General features: G+C 37.4%; 1 protein-coding gene across 1 annotated transcript in view; it reads right to left on the bottom strand.

Annotated features, from left to right (window-relative positions):
* The window catches only part of LOC108981444 (probable inactive serine/threonine-protein kinase scy1), a 28,993-nt gene extending 9,107 nt beyond the window's left edge, over positions 1–19,886 (bottom strand). The window contains exons 1-16 of the mRNA XM_018952621.2: positions 19,540–19,886; positions 18,820–18,918; positions 10,958–11,109; positions 5,935–6,007; positions 5,648–5,770; positions 4,922–5,030; positions 3,875–3,954; positions 3,591–3,672; positions 2,941–3,080; positions 2,744–2,854; positions 2,412–2,528; positions 2,177–2,266; positions 1,800–1,853; positions 1,096–1,170; positions 840–915; positions 568–667 (exon numbers count right to left, since the gene is read on the bottom strand). Coding sequence (XP_018808166.1) covers positions 568–667; positions 840–915; positions 1,096–1,170; positions 1,800–1,853; positions 2,177–2,266; positions 2,412–2,528; positions 2,744–2,854; positions 2,941–3,080; positions 3,591–3,672; positions 3,875–3,954; positions 4,922–5,030; positions 5,648–5,770; positions 5,935–6,007; positions 10,958–11,109; positions 18,820–18,918; positions 19,540–19,665 — 1,607 coding nt within the window. The 5' untranslated portion in view covers positions 19,666–19,886. The remainder of the gene's footprint in view (positions 1–567; positions 668–839; positions 916–1,095; positions 1,171–1,799; positions 1,854–2,176; positions 2,267–2,411; positions 2,529–2,743; positions 2,855–2,940; positions 3,081–3,590; positions 3,673–3,874; positions 3,955–4,921; positions 5,031–5,647; positions 5,771–5,934; positions 6,008–10,957; positions 11,110–18,819; positions 18,919–19,539) is intronic.
* Between the last annotated feature and the right edge of the window lie 262 nt (positions 19,887–20,148).

Below are 20,148 nucleotides of genomic sequence, written 5' to 3'. Positions count from 1 at the left end.
AAAGTTTCCCTACACGGAACAAGTTAAATCGCTGGCTTTTCAGCAGGGGTGAGCCCCAAAGGATTGTTTGCACCCACTAGGTATTGAACCTTGGATCTTGAAGGGAGTGATATCCCAAGACCAAACCCTTCACCACTAGGGCCAACCCCTTGGGGTTACAGGTGTAATGTTAATAGCATAAACGTCAAATTAGGTTGGTGTTCTAATCCACCAGCAACGTTCTTTAAGAACTATAATGTAGTGTGTGGTTATCAAAATATTTTTTTTCTTTTATCATGTTCTTTCCCAACGTGATTTCTTCGACTGGTTTTTGAATTTCTTGCCCAGTAACTGTCCAGTGGTCTGTTGGTGCACTAAGAAATGTGCATTTGATTCAGTGGTTTCCTCCATCTTTCACTACTATAATTTGATTCATGATAACTATTTAGAATATGTACATCAAGAAAAAAACAAAAAATAATAGACAAATCATCTGAATAATAATTAACCTTTTTTTGTAATTGGCATTTTGCCCATTCTTTTGTTAATAAAAGGTGTTTTTACTTATCAAAAAACATAATAATTAACCTGTCAGGATCAATCGTCAGTACGACGACATTTGGAAGAATCCGAGTCGCTATCTCAGTGATGTCATAGTAAGAACTGGTGGCACAAAGAGCCATGATGCCTGGCACAGTATTATTAATGGTGAATGAACAAATGATAAAATGATATTGAAACTAATAAACATCCAACACAAAGAATGGAAGATGAACCCAAAACCCACAATTTTTTTTGTGCCAAGAACTCTATGAAAACCTAAGTGAAAGTGATGAACATCATATAGAGTTCTAATATACCGGCTCCTCTTGCTGGCGAGAAAGTATCGCGTAATGCACGAGTTGTAAATGCATTAATCAAAACTCTTTTCCTTGTCTGCATTGTAGATCCAAACCCATCAGTTGAGAATCTCACAAAAGGAAATTCAACACAACATCTTCTCAGGAATGATCAGAGAATGACCAATAGTACTATCTTAAAAAAGAAAGAAACAACCCATTCAAGTTACTCAGGAAATCAATGAATCAGTTAAAGCTGCAACTTGCGGATACTAACCCCTTCATTTAGGTAGCTTGCAATATTCCCAAGCAAAATGGTAGTGTTAGTTCTAATCGCTGGCTCTTCATCAACCTGCAAGACTTACAAAATTGAGAACCAGTAGAATATAAAGAGAAAAATAATTATTCTATAAATTAAAATTTTTATTAATAATACTTGGTTAAACGGTTCGTGCAAGTTTGTTGCCTGGGGCAACAATATCAAGTTCTAAGGATTAAAATATCTCTTCATTTTTTCTATTGATTTCTCTGATCATTGATCATGGAGGGCCCACTTTAACTTCTGTATAAACAAGCTATTCCATTTGTATTGATATAGTAGAAGGTTGTACTCAAAAAACAACATGGGTGCTACCCAAGTACACAGAGTATCTCATATACATCTAAACGAAAAAAGAAAAAACAAGAAAATTCTGAAAACTAGAAATAAACCAACAATAATCAGACATCCAAAAATAGAGGGTATTAAGGAAGATGGTCCTTTGATCATCCACTGGCCTCTCAAGATCCTCAAAATTCCGGTCATTTCTTTCCCTCCAAATGCACCACATCAAAATTATGAATATGCATTAAACTACCTCAACTGAGGCATTTCATAATCAATAAAGCCAACTTCAAGAATTAAACAGTGTGCTAAAAGTATAAATTAATAACCAATCTTTATAGGCTTCACATCTCTATGGAAATGGTTGAAGCTATTACCTGTAACTTTGAGAGATATTTCAATAGTGACCCTGAAATAGTGCGCTGAGAAAGCTGCAATGAAAGTGAAATAGAAACATTGAGAAAAAAATTGCCAAAAACGATTCCTACAAAAAAAGAACAACTATGCTAACTGTTGCCTGATTTCAAATAGTAATAGTGGTAAAATTAAACCATATAATCTTCACATCATTCAGTACCAGAAAAGATGTTGAGCATCACAAAGCAAAACAATAATAAGAATCAACATTACTGTCGTGGTAAATCTCATATAGTAAAGGGTTCTCATTGCATGAACAGTGGATTTCATCGATACATCTATTACACAGGAAAAGCAGGAAATAAGAGTTTAAAACCTAAATATATGATACACATACCTTAGGAGATATAACAAGCATAGATTTGAGAGTCAGTTCCCGAAGGAAAGCAGATGTGTCGGAGAACCCTGTAGCAACATGAGGGTAAACCTAATTGCAAATACCAAATGGAATTTTAGGATTTTCATATTGATAATTGGTTAACTAATATCATCAGGACTTGGATCCTGAAGAAAAGTAACTAGAATTCACATTTATAAGAAAGAGTCGTTAAAATCTGTCATTGACTGCATACTTGCTCATCAACAATTTGTGAAGATAATGATTCTCCATATTGATCAATATGCTGCAGAAGACAAACTCTTATAGCTCGGTCATTGGAGGCAAAGAGTTTCACAATTGTTGGCATTACCTATATAGAAAAGCAAGAAATTAGCTTGAGTCAAATGAAAAAAAGAAAAAAAAAAAGAGATCTACAATGAAAGAAAAAAGAAAAAAAAAAAAAAAGAATAAAAAAAGTTCTACAATGAAAGAAAGGAGCGGGGTAACATAGCAAAAAGTGCTCCACATGCTTTAAAAAAAAGTCTAAAAAATAAGGAAACTGTAAAGGTACAGAAAGAGCATGACCTTGACACTGAATTCGTCAGTTGAAAGCCAAGAACCCATTTTCAACACTGCAGTCAAAGCAGGGGCCGCAGCTGAACCAAATTCAAGGGCAGAAGCTAATAAAGGAAGCAACTGTGGAAAAAACATACAAGCATAAATGGGGATTCAAAATATAGATTATTTAAAGTTGACATATCACATTAGAATTTCTGAGTCACCTTTTTCAAGACAATTTGGCGAGGAAGCTGTTCTGCTAAATTCGGAAGCTTGCGGAAGAAAGTATCTTTTTCAACACTGTCTTTTAAATTTAGAATTTCCATGAAATGTATTGTGTCCACCAATTTATTTTGGAAATATTCTGCCAATCAATTGGACCTCATATTACAAGGAAAAGAATGGAAGAGAAAAGAAAGCCCAAGAAACAATACTACAGCAGAAATATTAGAGACAAAACACAAACATAAAAAGAGATGACTAGATGAGTTTATAGGACCTACCGAAGCTGGACACAAAAATGATAAACTTTACATGATTTTAAATAAACTTTACATGAGGTTTATAGGACCTACCGAAGCTGGACACAAAAATAATCATATATATAAATAAAGTATCCCATGAAATTCTACGCCAACTTCTAAATATAAAAGGAAGATACAATTTTGAGCAAAATAAACTACCATAAGTTCTACTCTAGACTATAATAAACAGGTATCCAGGATAATATATTATCAGATTGGGAAAAATAAAAGAATCCAGGATAAGGTGTTATAATAGCATAATGATGCAGAGAAATCTCCAATCATGAGGCGTACCACATTTACTAGGACTAGAGTTTCTGCAACACCGTTAAAAACAGTTAAGAGCTCACCACTATTTTCGATAAGCTTTGATGTATTCAACCTACGAGAAGGCATAGCGCTCAAAAGCCGCTGATAATCTGGAAGCAGAGACTGTGAGGCAAGAAAATAAATAGACGCAAATGAAAATCAAATCAGAGCAACCAAATGCTTGCACACTAGAGCAGCCACAGTTAAGTATGTTACTCCAAAAGTAAAGGTTGGGTGGAGGGGGAATGGGGATTGGGAAAAAGTAGGGATCTTGACAGAAGTAGATAAGCAATAATCTACTTGTCCCAAAAATTAAGAGACTAACCTTTGGAATGGAAGCAGTGTTTTTTAGTTCCTCTGTTCTGCCTAACTTCATGCCAGAGAATAGTTCATATATAAGACAGCCTGTCAATTATAATAATAAACTTAGATGACTTACAGAAGGCTACCAAAGAAATGCAATAATTAAGGAAGAAGACATGACATATACAAACATCTAGTGAAGCTGTAGAATTTGCATAAATTAGCAGAGGTTCAGATTGGTTTCTCCATATTATGCAATTCAAGTGCACACGGATAAAACGACTCAAACAAACTTTGAATCGAAAATCTTGTTACATAAGTTATTTTTGATAACGTGGACCCCAAAGACCATGAAAATGCAATGTCTTTTACCTGGTTCAACCTTGGACCCGTGTAACACACCCACATCACCAAATTTGGTAAATCATCAGATTTTTCACCAATGGGATGTGGCCCCTAGAAATTATTTGCACCCAAGGTTTAAACATGAGACCTGGGGGAGCATACCCCCCCAGACCAAAGCCCTTACCACTTGAAACAAGCCTACGGGTTAAATCTTATTACATAATTTATTATTGGCTTGTTCTCTTGATTTCTATAAAGGATTGAATTTCAGGCTGTACTTCGTTAGGGAATCTAATCTACAGATCTGCATACTCGGATGTCTCTCTTTTTTTTTTTTCATAAATCATTTACTTATCAAAGTAAGTTAACAGTAAGATTAATTTATGATGACGAACAAATAATTCAAAATTAGAGAACTAGAGGCATATAAACAGAAGCCTACAAAGCAATCTGGTCTCAGCTGCTATCAGTACATTGATCAGTAATTGTCATTTGCCATAACCATGGCAGCTCCCTTTCACATGTTCATGCAAGAAAAAATGTAATCTATCAAAGTTTGATTGATACAGATCAGCTCGACATATAAGGGCTCACCACAAGGATTAAAAGATATGTATACCAACAATCATGCTAGGGCGACATCAAAAAGGGAATTTACAATCCACCTCAGGTACCAAACCGTCATGCTTTATTCTACCCAAAAAAGGATCTATGAGAGACTTACCCAAGCCCCAAGAATCAATAGCCCATGGTGGAGATTTTCTGATCGCGGCCCAGTCAGAATTTAACAACTCTGTTGGTTTGTATTGTGCTCCAACAAGCCAAGCATATGGCTGAAAGGAATATAATAAATTAATATGTGAGAAAAAAATCCCAAACTAACTCTCACTAAGCCATTTTTTATGAAATCCACCACGAACCATGAAAACTAAGAATAGACTTCACACATATAGAAAGGCTACAGGAATCATACTTTCAAAGTTGTGGGTTGGGTGAGATTGGTGATGCACTGCTGAAGGTAGGGATTCAAATAAGGATACTTTAGAGAAGTTCGTTAAGGTTGGTTAGGCTGAAATCCAAGTTCATTAATTGAAGTAAAAATCATTTAGGAACCAGATTTTGAGGTTAAAACGTACTCATCGAGTCTTGAAGAGGGGAATGGGGTCAATTTCCTCGCAATAATATTTTGCAGGCTATGTTTTCAGAAAAAGTGGCTTTCTTCACTTGGCCAATGTTGTTTGACAAGTCCTGACTGAAAACTGAGTAAGTGCAGAAAAGTGACAGCAGCTGGTTTTGTGTAAACTAAAATAAGTGGCAAAACAGGCTAAGCACATTAAGTTCCAGGAATGAAAAATGCAGAAGTTTTGAGTTCACAGAAATAGTATGATACAAACCATTTAAGTCATGGAGAAATTAAAACTCAGAGGTCAAATCCAAACACAAAGATTACCAGCATTGGTACTGTGGATGCTTCATTATTCACATCAAACTCAGACAATACATCGAAGGCATGCAACTTCCAATCCAAAGTTTGCGTGACAACAACACTTGCCAAACTTACATTACCGTGAACCTGTAGTAAAAGCGACTCAAAAAGTAAATTGAAGTTTATAACTAGAGAGAGAGAGAGAGAGAGAGAGAGAGAGAGAGAGAGAGAGAGAGAGAGAGAGAGAGAGAGAGAAGAGAGAGAGAGTGAGTGAGGGAGAGAGATATAAATCCAAATCCTAGGATACGTACAAGCTTACAGTCATTATTTAAGAAGCTAACAGCTTTGGCTATCTGGTGCAATCCCCACGCATAATATTCATCCCTGTAACCAACTCAGATTATAACAAGTCAAGATGAATAAAATCCACAAACCAGTTGATAATGATGCTTCAAACAGCTGTCCTAATCCTACTTTTTGCATATGACATCATATATAGAGACCAAAAGACTTTGGGCATCTGCTGCCCAAATATAAATCAACAAAACGATGATAGAGTTGGACCAATTACATTGAATTGATAGAAGAAAAGAAGAATAGCAGGCAAGCTACAATATAAACAAGTCATCCCTACACGTTTGAAGGAAATCACGATGCATTGATGCCCCCATATGCGAATGTGAGTTACATAATCTGAGGTTAGTTCTCCTGCTGCTTCCTCTTCTTTGTTCAATTTCAAGAGGGTTAAACAATCTGATGATGATGCTTTGGTGGATGTGGAAGTGTTATCAGCGGAGGCTGAGTTTCAGCCCCACCAAGAACCATGAAAATTATGAGTTGGAACTCCCATGGGCTTGGCCACGGGGTTTTCGTTTCTTCGGGATCTAGTCCGAAGTGAAGCTCCCGACGTGGTTTTTGTGATGGAAACCAAATGTTTAGCCCGATGTATGTTCAATTTGAAATTTTCTTTGGGGTTTACGGGTGTCTTGCTGTTGATTCTGAGGGGCGAAGTGGTGGCCTAGTTATGTTTTGGAGAAAGGAAATCAATTTAGAAATTAGTTCTTATTCAAATCATCATGTTGATGCTTGGATTCATGATGCTGATAAGGTATGCACATGGCGGTTCACTGGGGTTTATGGCCATCCAGAGACAGGGCGTCGCAAAGAGGAATGTCAGTTGCTGAAGCATTTATCTAAATTTTCTGCTTGTCCTTCGTTGTGTTTTGGGGATTATAATGAGATAGTTTTTGATAAGGAGAAGAAGGGAGGTCAAGTTAGATTGGATGGACAGATGCAAGAGTTTAGGGATGTGATAGATTACTGTCAATTTCAGATGTTTTCAATGGAAGGTTCTGATATTACATGGTCTAACATGCGGGTAGGGGAAGCTCATATCCAGGAAAGGCTTGACAGGTTTTTTGCAACTATAGATTGGATGACATTGTTTCCATCTCCCAAGGTTAGTAATTTAGTAATTTACCTACATCTTATTCTGATCACAATTGCTTAATCCTCAACACTGCTGGTTTTGTTAGTATTCCAAGAAGGAGTAAGAAACCTTTTAGATTTGAAGCAATGTGGGTAGCGGCTGAAGGGTTGTGCTGAAGTGATTTCTAATTCCTGGTCTAAAAAGGGGGAAGGGGGGGAATCTAATAATGTTATGAAATTGGCAGCTGGTATGTCTAATTGTCATGGTAACTTAGCTGAATGGACGGATTCTCATTTTGGTAATATTTAGACTCGATTGAAAGTTAAAAGGAGAAAGCTGAACCGCTTAATGGCTGTCCTTCTTTACCATGTTCTTTGTCTGCTGTGAAATCCATAAGACATGACATCAATCTGTTATTAGAAAGAGAGGAGTTAATGTGGAAACAACATTCTAGAGCTTTATGGTTACATTCGTGGGATTGGGGGATCAGAATTCTAAGTTCTTTCATTACAAGGCTTCACAAAGGAGGGTTCGAAATACCATAATTCAGCTCAAGGATGATTCCACAGTGTGTGGACTAAGGGATTAGATATGGAAGAAGTTATCGGGTCATATTTTTCAGGACTGTTTACCACTTCTAACCCACAGGTATGAATTTAGTACTTGACACTTTACAGACTAAAGTTTCAGCAACTATGAATAATGATTTTATGAAGCCATTTTCCCAAGATGAGGTGCAGCAAGCTTTTTTCCAAATGACCTATGAAGGCACCGGGTCAGGATGGGATGCCTCCTGTGTTCTTTCAGAAATATTGGCATATTGTGGGGGATTTGGTAGTTAAGGCAGTGCAGTCTTGCCTTCACCAAGGTAAGGTTCCTCATGAGTTAAATGAAACTTAACTTGTTCTAATTCCCAAAAAGAAAAAACCTGAGAAGGTTACTGATTATAGACCTACTAGTTTGTGTAATGTGGTCTATAAGATCCTTGTTACGGTTCTTGCTAATAGGCTAAAACTTATTTTGTCACAAGTGATTATTGATAGCCAATGTACTTTTGTTTTGGCGAGGCTTATTACTGATAATGTTTTAGTTTCTTTTGAGACTGTCCATTATATTCATAAGCGGAGGAGGGATAGGAGGGGTGGGATGTCTTTGAAGCTTGATATGAGCAAGGCCTATGATAAGGTAGAATGGTGTTTTCTTGAAAAGGTCATGCTTAAATTAGGCTTTGGTAAAAAAATGGGTGGATTTGAAATTACCTTGTATAAGTTCAGTTTCTTATAAAGTTCTCCTTAATGGTTTGCCTACTTCATCTTTTGGAGCATCTAGGGGTTTGAGGTAAGGTGATCGTTTATCTCCCTATTTGGTTGTGTTATGTGCTGAGGGATTATCTTGTCTTATTAAAGATGCTGAAAGTAGAAGATTAATTAAAGGTGTGAAGGTGTGCAATGGTGCTCTTAACAATCAGACACTTGTTTTTTGTATATGATAGTCTATTGTTTTGCCAAGCTACTAAGCCTGAAAATGAGTGTCTTCGGCAGATTTTACTATAGTATGAACATGCTTCAGGGCAACAACTGAATTTAGATAAAACAGAATTGTTGATTAGTAACAATGTCGGGATCAATGAAGTCAATGCAATTAAGGAAATTTCGAATGTACAATTTGTCCAGCATCATGATCGTTATTTGGGGCTCCCATCATTTATAGGTCAGTCCAGAAATGCTACTTTTAGGGAGTTGAAGACAAGGGCTTAGAAAAAAAGGGCAAGGATGGAAAGAAAAGCTACTTTCACAAGCTAGGAGGGAAATTTTAATAAAGGCAGTGGTTCAAGCTCTACCTACTTATACTATGAGTTGTTTTCAGTTACCTAAGTCCTTTTGTATGGGATTGGAAAATATGTTTGCTAGATTTTGGTGGGGACAATGTGACAGAGAACATAAGATGCATTGGGTGGGATGGAATAAATTATGTGAAACTACTAGTTTGGGTATTAAGGTATTCTGAGAGTACCTCACTACTATTCATTATTTTATTATTACTTTTCACTACTATTCACTTCTATTCAATATTCTATCATTACTTTTTCACTACTATTCACAGAATACCTCATAATACCTCACTACCCAAATGCAACAGTTTCATGGAGGTATGGGTTTTAAAAACTTGGAAATATTCAATTTATCTTTACTTGCTAAACAAAGGTGGAGACTTATGCATGATTCTCAGTTTTTATTGTTCAAAGTTTTTAAGGTGAAGTATTTCCCTCACCCAACTTTTTTGAAATCAACATTGGTTAATAATCCTTCATATGTTTGGAGGAGTCTTTATACTGCAAAGAAAATTCTCAATCAAGATTGCACATGGCAGGTTGGTAGAGGGGATTCAATTAATATTTGGCAAGATAATTGGGTTTCAGTAAATTTGTTACCTTATTTTCTTGCTGCCGATCAATTTTTACAGATGGATTCCAATGTTAGTGAGTTGATTGATAGTGCTTCTTGTACCTGGAAGGAGGGATTAATCCGTTCTGTTTTTCCCACATATGTGGCAGACCAGATAATTCAGATTCCTTTGATTTTAAGATCTAATGATCAGCTTGTTTCGGATAAGAATAGAAGTGGTGTGTATACCGTGAAGTCAGGCTATCACTCTGCCATGAATTTGTTGGATAAAGAAGGTAGAATTGAGAGTTCTGGTGCACAAAATAACCTTGAGTTATGGAGGAGATTGTGGAACCTGGAGTTACCAAACAAAGTGAAGAATTTTGCTTGGCGAGCTTGTACTAATTGTTTGCCCACTAAGTTGAATTTGATGAGAAAGCACATTCTACCCAATGCAATCTGTGATCGATGCAAGCAGGATGTGGAGAGTTGAAATCATGTTTTCTGGTGGTGTTTGTCTACTCGCAGTTATGGGAAACTAGATGCCCCTTGGTTTTTCAGTTTTTGCATGCTGAAATGGAGTTTCAGGACTTGTTATGGACTGTAATGGAGGCTAATGTCCCTATTGTTCCTCTTGTACTCACTATTTCTTGGGGTATTTGGAAATATAGGAATCTTAGCATCTTTGAAAAGTCAGATTATGTTCTTCAAGAGATTGTTGATAATTGCCTTGGGTATGTGGAAAGTTTCATTACCATTAGACCAAACCAGTCCATTTTTAATAAGGAGAGAGTTCTCTCTTGGAAGCCTCCACCATTGGGTAAGGTTAGATTCAATTTTGATGGGGCTTTATTTCGACATTCTTCAACCACTGGAATTGGGGTTATTCTACGGAATAATAAGGGTGGAGTCTGTTGGCTGTGAGTAGAAAGGAAGTGGGTGTGTTTGAAGTGGATGATATTGAAGCATTGGCAGCTCTTTGGGGTTTACAGATGATTCATCATTTTGGTATATCTAGTTTGATATTGGAAGGCGACTCTTTATCTATTATCGAAGCTATGAAATCCAGAGAACCTAATCTCACTAAGCAGGGTCCATTAATTATGGAAATTCAGCTCCTACTCAGAAGATTTCAGGACTATGAGGTTCTTCATGTTGGTTGTCAGGGTAATGAGGCTGCCCACTTGCTTGCTCGTCATGCTAGGCTAGTGGAAGATACAGTCCAATGGTTGCATCAATGTCCAGATTTTATTATTGTCTAGGATGCTATTGGATGCTGCATTGCAATTGATCTTGGATGATGTATTTTAACTGAACTCATTTGTATTTGTTTCATTTCATATGAATGAATTATGTTTCTTACAAAAAAAAAAAAGACCTGAAACTATCCATGTGCAATCATGTAATGCACGTGCCTCAAGCATTTCTCTATGCAGAAAAGAAATAAAAATAGATGATCCTGTTTGGAGTGGTAGACATGGCAATAGCTTATATAAATCCAGCTGAGTAGATTGTCCGTACCTCTGTGTACCTTCTAAACCTAGTTCCTTGATCTTTTCAGACAGCGGCATAACAGGCTCTGTGACAATATAGATGGTAACCTTTGTAGTAGAACTATCAAAAGTTTCAGTCTCAGTACTGTGAAGAAATGATAAAATATTGGGATGTCTGACCTGGAAAAAGAGCAAAGTCTGATTTATATGCTTGAAGGTACAGAATAAAAATCAACTTCCATAGATTTTTTTCTTTTATAGGTAAACGATTATATTTTATTAATAAGAATAAGCTTAGCCCAGGTACACAGAGGGTATATAAGAGTTAACACCTATTTAAGAGGGAGAGAGAGAAATAAGAAAATCATGAAAGTCTAGGTTGTTAAAATCTACAGCTTTGGCCCAAAGAAACAAAGTACTAACAAACAATGATCTAATCTCCTCCAATGATCTCTCTCTATCTTCGAAGGCCCGGTCATTGTGCTTCTGCCAAATTCACCAAAGAATACATATAGGAATCATCTCCCACACAGCTGAAATTTGTGGAACACCGCCCATACTCGACCAACATGCCAGAAGTTCGACCACTGTTGCAAGCATAACCCATGCTAATTTTATCCTTCTGATACATTGATCCATAACGCTCTAACGATCTCAGTGTAGAAGAAGATGATCCACTGTCTCACCACTTTGTTGCACATGCAGCACCATTCCGCCACTATCACCCCGCATCTCCGTAGATTATCCGTCGTCAAGATCTTTCCTAGAGATATTGTCCATGCAAAAAATGCCGCCCTAGGAGGGGTCTTATTTCTCCAAATTCTTCCCCATGGGAAATGATTATTCTGCGATTGTGTGAGGGCCTTATAGAATGAACGAACTGAAAATATTCCTTTTCTGGCAAGTGACCACCACAATGCATCAGCTCATTGTAATCTCAGTCTCATCGAATATAGGAGTTGGAAGAAGTTTACAAAATTACTTGCTTCCCAATCTTGGGCCACCCAAATGAAACTCAAATTCCACTGAAATAAGTCACCGTTTGTCTCCATGAGGTCCGCCACTGAAGCTTCTTTCTCACATGCGAGTGTGAACATTGTAGGGAATGAATGCTTGAGGGCACTATCTCCACACCATATATCATGCCAAAATTTAATTCTTGTGTCATCTCCCATCACAATTTTGGTATGGCAGACAAACACTTCACACCCTTGTCTGATGTGCTTCCACATACCCACTCCATAGACCCCACTTACCTCCCTAGAGCACCAAATCCCCAACCACCCCCCAAAAAAAATCAATCCTCCATATTTATAGTCGATTACCAACTTCCAAAAAGTTTCATGTTCTGTATTATATCGCCATAACCATTTCCCAAGTAGGGCCCTATTGAAAACCCTCAAATTTCTAATTCCCAAACCGCCAGAAGAGATGGGAGAGCATACCTTATCCCACTTAACCAGAGGGAATTTGAATTCATCCCCAAGGCCACTCCACAGGAAATCACATTGCAGTTTCTCAATAAATGTTGCCACACTTGCAGGAATTGGAAACAATGATAAGTAATATGGAGGTAAATTAGAGAGAGTACTTTTGATTAAAGTAATCCTTCCACCCTTCGAGAGATACAAACGCTTCCAACCTGCCAATTTTCGTTCTATCTTCTCAACTACTGCATCCCAAATAAATTTAGCCCTAGAGACGGCCCCCAATGGAAGGCCAAGATAATTCATAGGGAGAGAGGAGACCTAACAACCAAGGATATTAGCCAACATCCGGATGTTACAAACGTTGCCAACTGGAACCAATTTTGACTTGGATAAGTTCACTTTCAATCCCGGTACCACCTCAAAGCAAAGTAGTAGTGCCATTAGTACCTTAATCTGATTTAGGTCTGCCCTGCAGAAAATAAGAGTGTCATTTGCAAACAATAAATGTGAGATGTGAATAGTACCTCGATGTCTATCACCCACCAAAAATCCCTCCAAGAACCCCCTGTTAACCAGCGCTGAAATCATTCTACTACACGCCTCCATCACTGTGACAAAGAGAAGTGGAGATAATGGATCTCCTTGCCTTAAACCTCGGGAGCTGCTGAAAAAACCAACTGGGCAACCATTCACTAAAATTGAGAACCGTGTCGTCGATATGCACCACCTAATATATGTACACCACATCTCCCCAAAACCACATCTCCCAAGCAAATACAGCAAAAAATCCCAATTGACATGATCATAAGCTTTCTCCATGTCCAACTTACACAAGAGACCTATCTTACCAGATTTAATCTACTATCTAGACATTCGTTAGCAATGAGTACTGAGTCCAAAATCTGTCTTCCCCGTACAAAGGCATTTTGAGGTTTTGTAATGATCCGCCCCAACACTCCTCCCATTCGATTTGCTAGAACCTTAGAAATAATCTTATACACCCCGTTCACAAAGCTAATAGGTCGGTAATCCCGAACCTCTGATGCCCCCACCTTCTTGAGAATTAGTGAAATAAAAGTGGCATTGAGACTTTTTTCAAATTTTCCAACCAAAAGAAATTCATGAAATACCTTCATTAAGTCCTCCTTCACCACTTCCCAACAAGATTGGAAGAAGCCCATAAAAAATCCATCTGGTCCCAGTGCTTTGTCATTTACCATCTTCCTCACTACTTCATGAACCTCAACCTCCTCAAACGACCTCTCCAGCCAAATAGCATTCTGCTACTCAATGGACTCAAAAGCTAGCCCATCAATCTTCAACCTCCACCCCATTGGCTCGGTAAGCAACTTCTCAAACTAACCAGAGACATGTTGTTGGATCTCAGGGCTATCCATGGAAACAACTCTGCCAATATTCATCATTTCAATGGCATTGGTTCTCCTATGGGAATTTTCCATTCTATGAAAAAATTTCGTACTATGGTCTCCTTCTTTTAGCCACAACACTCGAGACTTTTGTAGCCAAAAGATCTCTTCCAATAGGGTAACCCTCTCTAGTTCTGAAACTAGTTCTGTCCATCGAGCAACTTCCTCCAATGAAAGGGCTCGTCCCTCCTATGCCCTCTCTAGGTCATGGAGCTCTTCCAATAGTGACTTCTTGCAGTTACCTATATCTCCAAAGGACTGCGCATTACAAAGCTTTCAATCTGTTTTTAAAGCTTTCAATTTACCTGCAAGAATGAAACTAGGGGTACCTTGGATCTTATAGGAGGATCACCATTGCCTTACCCATTCCACGAAGACTTCTTGAGGAAAAACGCTTCTAATGAATATTTTAAAAAAATGCAAAAGTATTTTCTGATAGGTGTTAGCAGCATGTTGGCAACACTTTCCATGCTAGAAGTGAGGATGAGAAGAATCAACTTCAGTTGGCAATATAAAAAGAGATGCCTCAAAGTAAATGGCCTAGGTAAATTTGTTTAGAGGGTTTTAAACCTCAAAAAGTCTATAAATGGGTAGGCCTATACTATCATTGAATAACTGGTTAAATCCCAAAAATGGCAATCAAACAAATTATAAGATTTTGAATAATTTCTTTTCACATTTTCTAAGATATGAATAACGTTAACAGAATAAATGGTTCACTGAGTGTTGTGCTGGGTTCAATTTTTTAAGTGACACAACAAGACATGAGTTCTCTCAACCACAAGGAGGGGTAAACCAATTGCATTACCCTTAGATTGATGTCCATGGGAGGCTTTTTACAAACATAACTGCAACAGCAGCACCAATTCCATTATTTTTTCATGCTAAGCAATTATATTAGTTAGTTTGTCACTACAAGTAATTAATTATAGTAAAAGGGATACATATTTTTTTTGATAAGTAGTAAAAGGGATACATATATTTAGCCAATAATATGTATGACTAACCCCTAGGGGTTGGCTCAAGTAATAAGGGCTTTCTTGGGGGTATTCTCCCCTAGTTCTAAGGTTCAAACTCTTGGGTGCCAACAGTTTCCAAGGGCCACGTTCCATTAATGAAAATTTGATAATTTACCTGATTTGTGTGATGAGGGCTCATTAGGTGGGTTGGGGGTTTGACCGGGTAAAAGGAATAATGTGTGCACGGTCTATAGGTTCCTCATCATCAAAAAAATAGTGCATGACTATTGGGATAAGGAAAAGATGGAAGTGACCCTTCAAGATTTCTTTTTCAAAACCCTCTATCATTGGGCGCGTGCTCGTTTTGGTTTTTCTATTTCAAATTTTTCATGATTTGTGTATTCTTTTCTCCTTTTATAATAGGTGCTTGTCATGGATACGCCCAATGTATTTGGTAAATGCCTTGTGTATTCTTTCACTTTTCCCTTTGTCAGCTAGGGTTACTAGAAGAATTGAGAAAATTTATTGTAATTTCTTATGGGAAGGAATAGGAGAGGACAATAAGGTTCATTTGGTTAGTTGGAACAAGGTTTGTCAACTAGTTTCTTGTAGAGGATTTGGGATGAGAAATTTGAGGTTGTTTAATAAAGCACTCCTTGGAAAATGGCTTTGAAGATATCATGAAGAGAGAGATGCTTTATGGAAGAATGTTGTTGCTGTTAAATATAGGAGTGGGTGGGAGGATTGGTGTTCTAATAAAGTTAGAGGAGCGTATGGAGTGAGTTTGTGGAAGTTTGTGGAAGTTTATTAGGAAAGGTTGGGGGAGTTTTCTAAACATATTAAATTTAAGGTGGGGGAAGGGAAGAGGATTCTCTTTTGGCATGACATTTGGTGTGGGGAATCAGCTCTTAAATCAGATTTTTCATCTCTTTACAGGATTGCAAGGGATCAAAATGTTGCTGTAGCAAATTATCTTCAATGTACGGATAATAATATTCTATGGAATGTTGACTTTATTAGAGATGCAAATGACTGGGAAGTGAATGTTGTTTCAAATTTTTTGGGAAGAATTTATGATTTAAAAGTGATGCAGGGAAGAGAGGATAGGCTACTGTGGGACCATGCTAGAAATTTCAGGTTTTCAATCAGTTCTTTTTATAAGGTGCTTAATTGTCATTCTGGCTGTGTATTCCCCTGGAAAAGCATTTGGAGGGTGAAGGTTCCTACTAAGGTGGCATTCTTCAGTTAGGTGGTTGCTCTAGGGAAGGTATTGACCACGGATAACCTTAGAAAACATGGTTTGTGTATAGCTGATTGGTGTTCATGTGCAAGAAAGATGGTGAATCTATAAATCATCTTTTTTTACATTGTGAGGTGGCAAAGTCTTTGTGGAATGAGGTTATTGGTCGAACAGGTTTATATGAGGTTATGCCTAAGGAAGTTGTGGATAATCTTGCATGTTGGAGTGGTTTTGAGGCAAGGAAAATGTGTAGCTACCAGATGGAGAATGATTCCTTTGTGATTAATGTGGTGTCTATGGCTGAAAAGGAATGGGAGATGTTTTGAAGACAAAGAGCATTCTTTTGAAGATCTTCGGAATTTTTTCTTTTCTACTTTGAGTTTGTGGGCTAAGATCTTTGTAAAGAATGATGATAATGTACTGAATCTGTTTCTATTTTAGTTTTCCTTCTTTCTAGAGTGTAGTAGGTATTTCCTTTGTATATATCATGTGTACTTGGGATATGCCTATTCTTGGTAATAAAACTTCTTATTAATTATCAAAAAAAAAAAAAATTGTAGAACTAAAGGTTTATACACGAAGGATTTCTGTAGGATTCAATAATATCTCAAACAACCAAACAGGTCAAAGAAAATATACTTCCTGTATACTTCGGCTATGCCTTATTTTCTTATGAATAAAACTTCTTGATTACCTATCAAAAAAGTGTACAACTCTAGCAAGGTTTTTTCTCTTATACACATCTAGTGTACTTGGCTAGGCCTATTAATATTAATAAAATTTTACTTTAAAAAAAAAAGGAGTGCAACTCTAACCTCGAGTCAAGGAACTTAAAATTCATATCATAGATAGGGAGGCTTAATTGCAATTAAAATATTGTTTCCACGAAGCTCTGAGAGCTCTCAAATATGTTGTCTACTTTTTTTTAATATAAGTAAGAACATATTTTATTGATCTAGAAATAGGCATAGTCCAAGTACATAGGAAGTATACATGTTATTACACCTAATTAGGAACTAGAAACGGTTACAAGAAAATCATGAAAGTTGAGACCATTAAAGTCTATAACAATGGCCCACATAAATAAAGCCTTTCAAAAAAAAACTCTTAAACTCTTCCAAGGAGCGCTCTGGATCCTCAAAATTTCAGTCATTCCTTTCACTCCAAATGTACCAAAGTAGACAAATGGAAACCATCTTCCACATAGTTTCAATCTGCGGTATCCCCGTGATCCCTCTCCACCTAGTTAGTAGGTCAACCACCCTCCCAGGCATAACCCATGGTAATACTACTTTGCTGAAAAAGTAATTCCATGAGGCCCTTGCATGCTCACAATGTAGAAGTAAATGTTCCACTGTTTCACCACTATTTCTGCGCATACAACACAGTCAACAATGATAAGACCACGTTTCCTTAGATTGTCAACGGTTAGAATCTTCCCTGAGAATGCAGTTCAAACAAAAAAAGCAGCCTTAAGAGGTGCTTTACTCCTCCAAATGCTCTTCCAAGGAAAGTGATTACTAGCTTGAGTAGTGAGAACCTCATAGAAGGAGCGTACAGAAAATTTTCCTTTGCTGGATGGCGACCAAACCAACTTATCCACCACTGTATCAACAAGTCCAGTGGTGTATAACAAGTTAAAGAACTCAACAAGGACACCCACCTCCCAATCATGTGCCTCCCTAAAGAAACTGACATTCCATTGTTGTGAGCCATTAGTAATTTCCCTCAAGTCCGCCACCAAAGCATCTTGTTCGTATGAAATTATGAAAATAGAGGGATAGGCATTCTTAAGAGTCATATCTCCAACCCAAACATCATGCCAAAAACTGATTTGGTTACCATCCTCCAAACACAACCTAGTGTAGCTAGAGAAAGACCACCAACCTTTCCGGATATGCTTCCATAACCCTACTCCATATACCCCTAACTTCATTAGAGCACCAGCCCCTCCTTATACCCCCGTCCTTAGTATCAATCACCACCTTCCATAATGCTTCACTCTCATAATTATATCTCCACAGCCATTTCCCAAGGAGAGCCTTATTGAAGACCCTCAAATTGTGAACCCCCAACCCGCCACCCCTCATTGGAGAGCACACCTTGTCCCAACCAACTAAGTGAAGCTTAAACTTGTCACCAAGTCCACTCCACAGAAAATCTCGTTGGAGCTTCTTAATCCATAAGGCGATACTAGCTGGGAGAGGAAATAATGATAAGAAATATGTGGGAAGGTTTGAGAGGGTACTCTTTATTAAGGTAATCCGACCCCCTTTAGACAAATACAACATTTTCTACCCAGCCAGCCTTTGCTCTATCTTCTCTAACACCTAATCTGAATTATGTTGTCTACCATCACATGTAATCTCTCAAATTGCATATGAAAAACCTCAACAACTGGCAGGAATAACTACCTGTGAACCAATGAAAACAGGAGTACCCAACCCCTGAATCCAGATTTGGAGAATGCAAATCTAGCCTATAGTCATGGAATTCATAATTTACATCATATAAAGGGTTGCTAAGGTGCAATCAGAATATTGTTTCGATGTAGTTTTGAGACACAAGCATAAAGTTGAATATCACATACACCCTCCAAATGCACCTATTCCATGAAAAGATTTCTACAAATGGCAGGGTTAGCTGCCTGAGTACCAATGAAAACCGAATGGGAGATAACCTATCAGAAATTGAAAAACAAAATCATTTACATTGCATAATGTTCCTAAAAAATTGTATAGAAAGGAAAAATCAAATCAAAAAGTAAAACTGGTAAGGGATAAAAATTTATAAGCACTCAATTAAATCTAACACCATAGCTATAAAATGCTTACAGTGCGGAGACGCTTGACACCGTTTCGACCAGCAGCTAAATGTCCGTCTTGGGCATTACTACCAGAAAGAGAGAATATAGACACTGGAGACCCATCATCCTGAAAATGAAGCCACAGTTTGGAAAGTTCTTCAACTTAAATGATGAAAATGATGAACAAAAAAGACAGAAAGGAACTTTGACTTCTTAGGGTTTAAAATGTTAATTTTCTAAATACTATAGATAGAAAATTATTACAATCATTTCAAGTGAATATAGTAAATTTACATGAGTACTCTGTAAATCTTTTACGTGCATACCGGCTCCATAATAATTCATGTGAAATTCAGATCTCAAAGTTGGTGCAAAAAAACTCTAGTTTTGCAATATTACATAGCGAAATGCAAAACAATTTAGTAATTAAGCCACGTTATCTTCAAAAAGTGGAAGAATTCAATTATAAGATCCAAGAATTGATTTTGAACTGTAGCTCCTAGTGAATTCTAAAATCAACTCTATGAAACAAAATCCAGCGGAATTCAATCCAATTGTGGACCACATAACAAACACCATAAACGAAACTACGTTTCAGGGGTACAAATCAACGAAACCTGACCCTAGCAGATCGTTAAAGCCACTAAAACCACGGAATTGATTAAACAAATAAACACACACATATGTGTAGGCATGAGAGAGAGAGAGAGAGAGAGAGAGAGAGAGAGAGAGAGATGCGGTGTGGAACCTTGGAGGTGGCACGGAAGTGTGTCCAGGAGCCCCAAGCAGAGGGATAAGGGTCGCCAATGTTGTAGGGTAGATCTTTAATTCCCGTGCTAGATCCACCCACTACTCCCTTCAAAAACTTCAACATGTTCCTATGCTCCGTCTTCTTCCTCTTCTACAAATTGAGAGGGAGAGAGCGCGAGACAGAGGAACCGAAGATGAAAATGCAACAGAATGGACCGAAAAATATTCGCAATCACGTATAGTTGGACCCCGCTCGGACGGGCACCGTCTTTTGAAGCTACTCTTCGCAGATCGTTATTTTATTTTTTTATCAAAAGAGATGCTTCCGCGATTGTTGTGCAGCAAGTTTTTTTTGAGTACTGCGCTACCGAATTCGGAATGTAAAAAAACGTTTTAAACAGTATAATTTTTTTTTTATGTATTTTTTTAATCATTATAAATATTTAAAAAAAAATAAAAAATTCATAATATCATTAAAAAATATTTTCTTAATCATTTGAAAAAAAAAATCTTATTCGAAACATTTTTTGGATCCCACAAAGTATTTCTCTTTCTTTTTTTCAAAAATACTTTTATATTCGTAGCCACATTTTAAATGCTCAAAAAA

Source organism: Juglans regia, chromosome 3 (assembly GCF_001411555.2).
Source record: "Juglans regia cultivar Chandler chromosome 3, Walnut 2.0, whole genome shotgun sequence".
NCBI classification, from domain to species: domain Eukaryota; kingdom Viridiplantae; phylum Streptophyta; class Magnoliopsida; order Fagales; family Juglandaceae; genus Juglans; species Juglans regia.
This window is presented reverse-complemented; position numbering and strand designations above follow the sequence as displayed.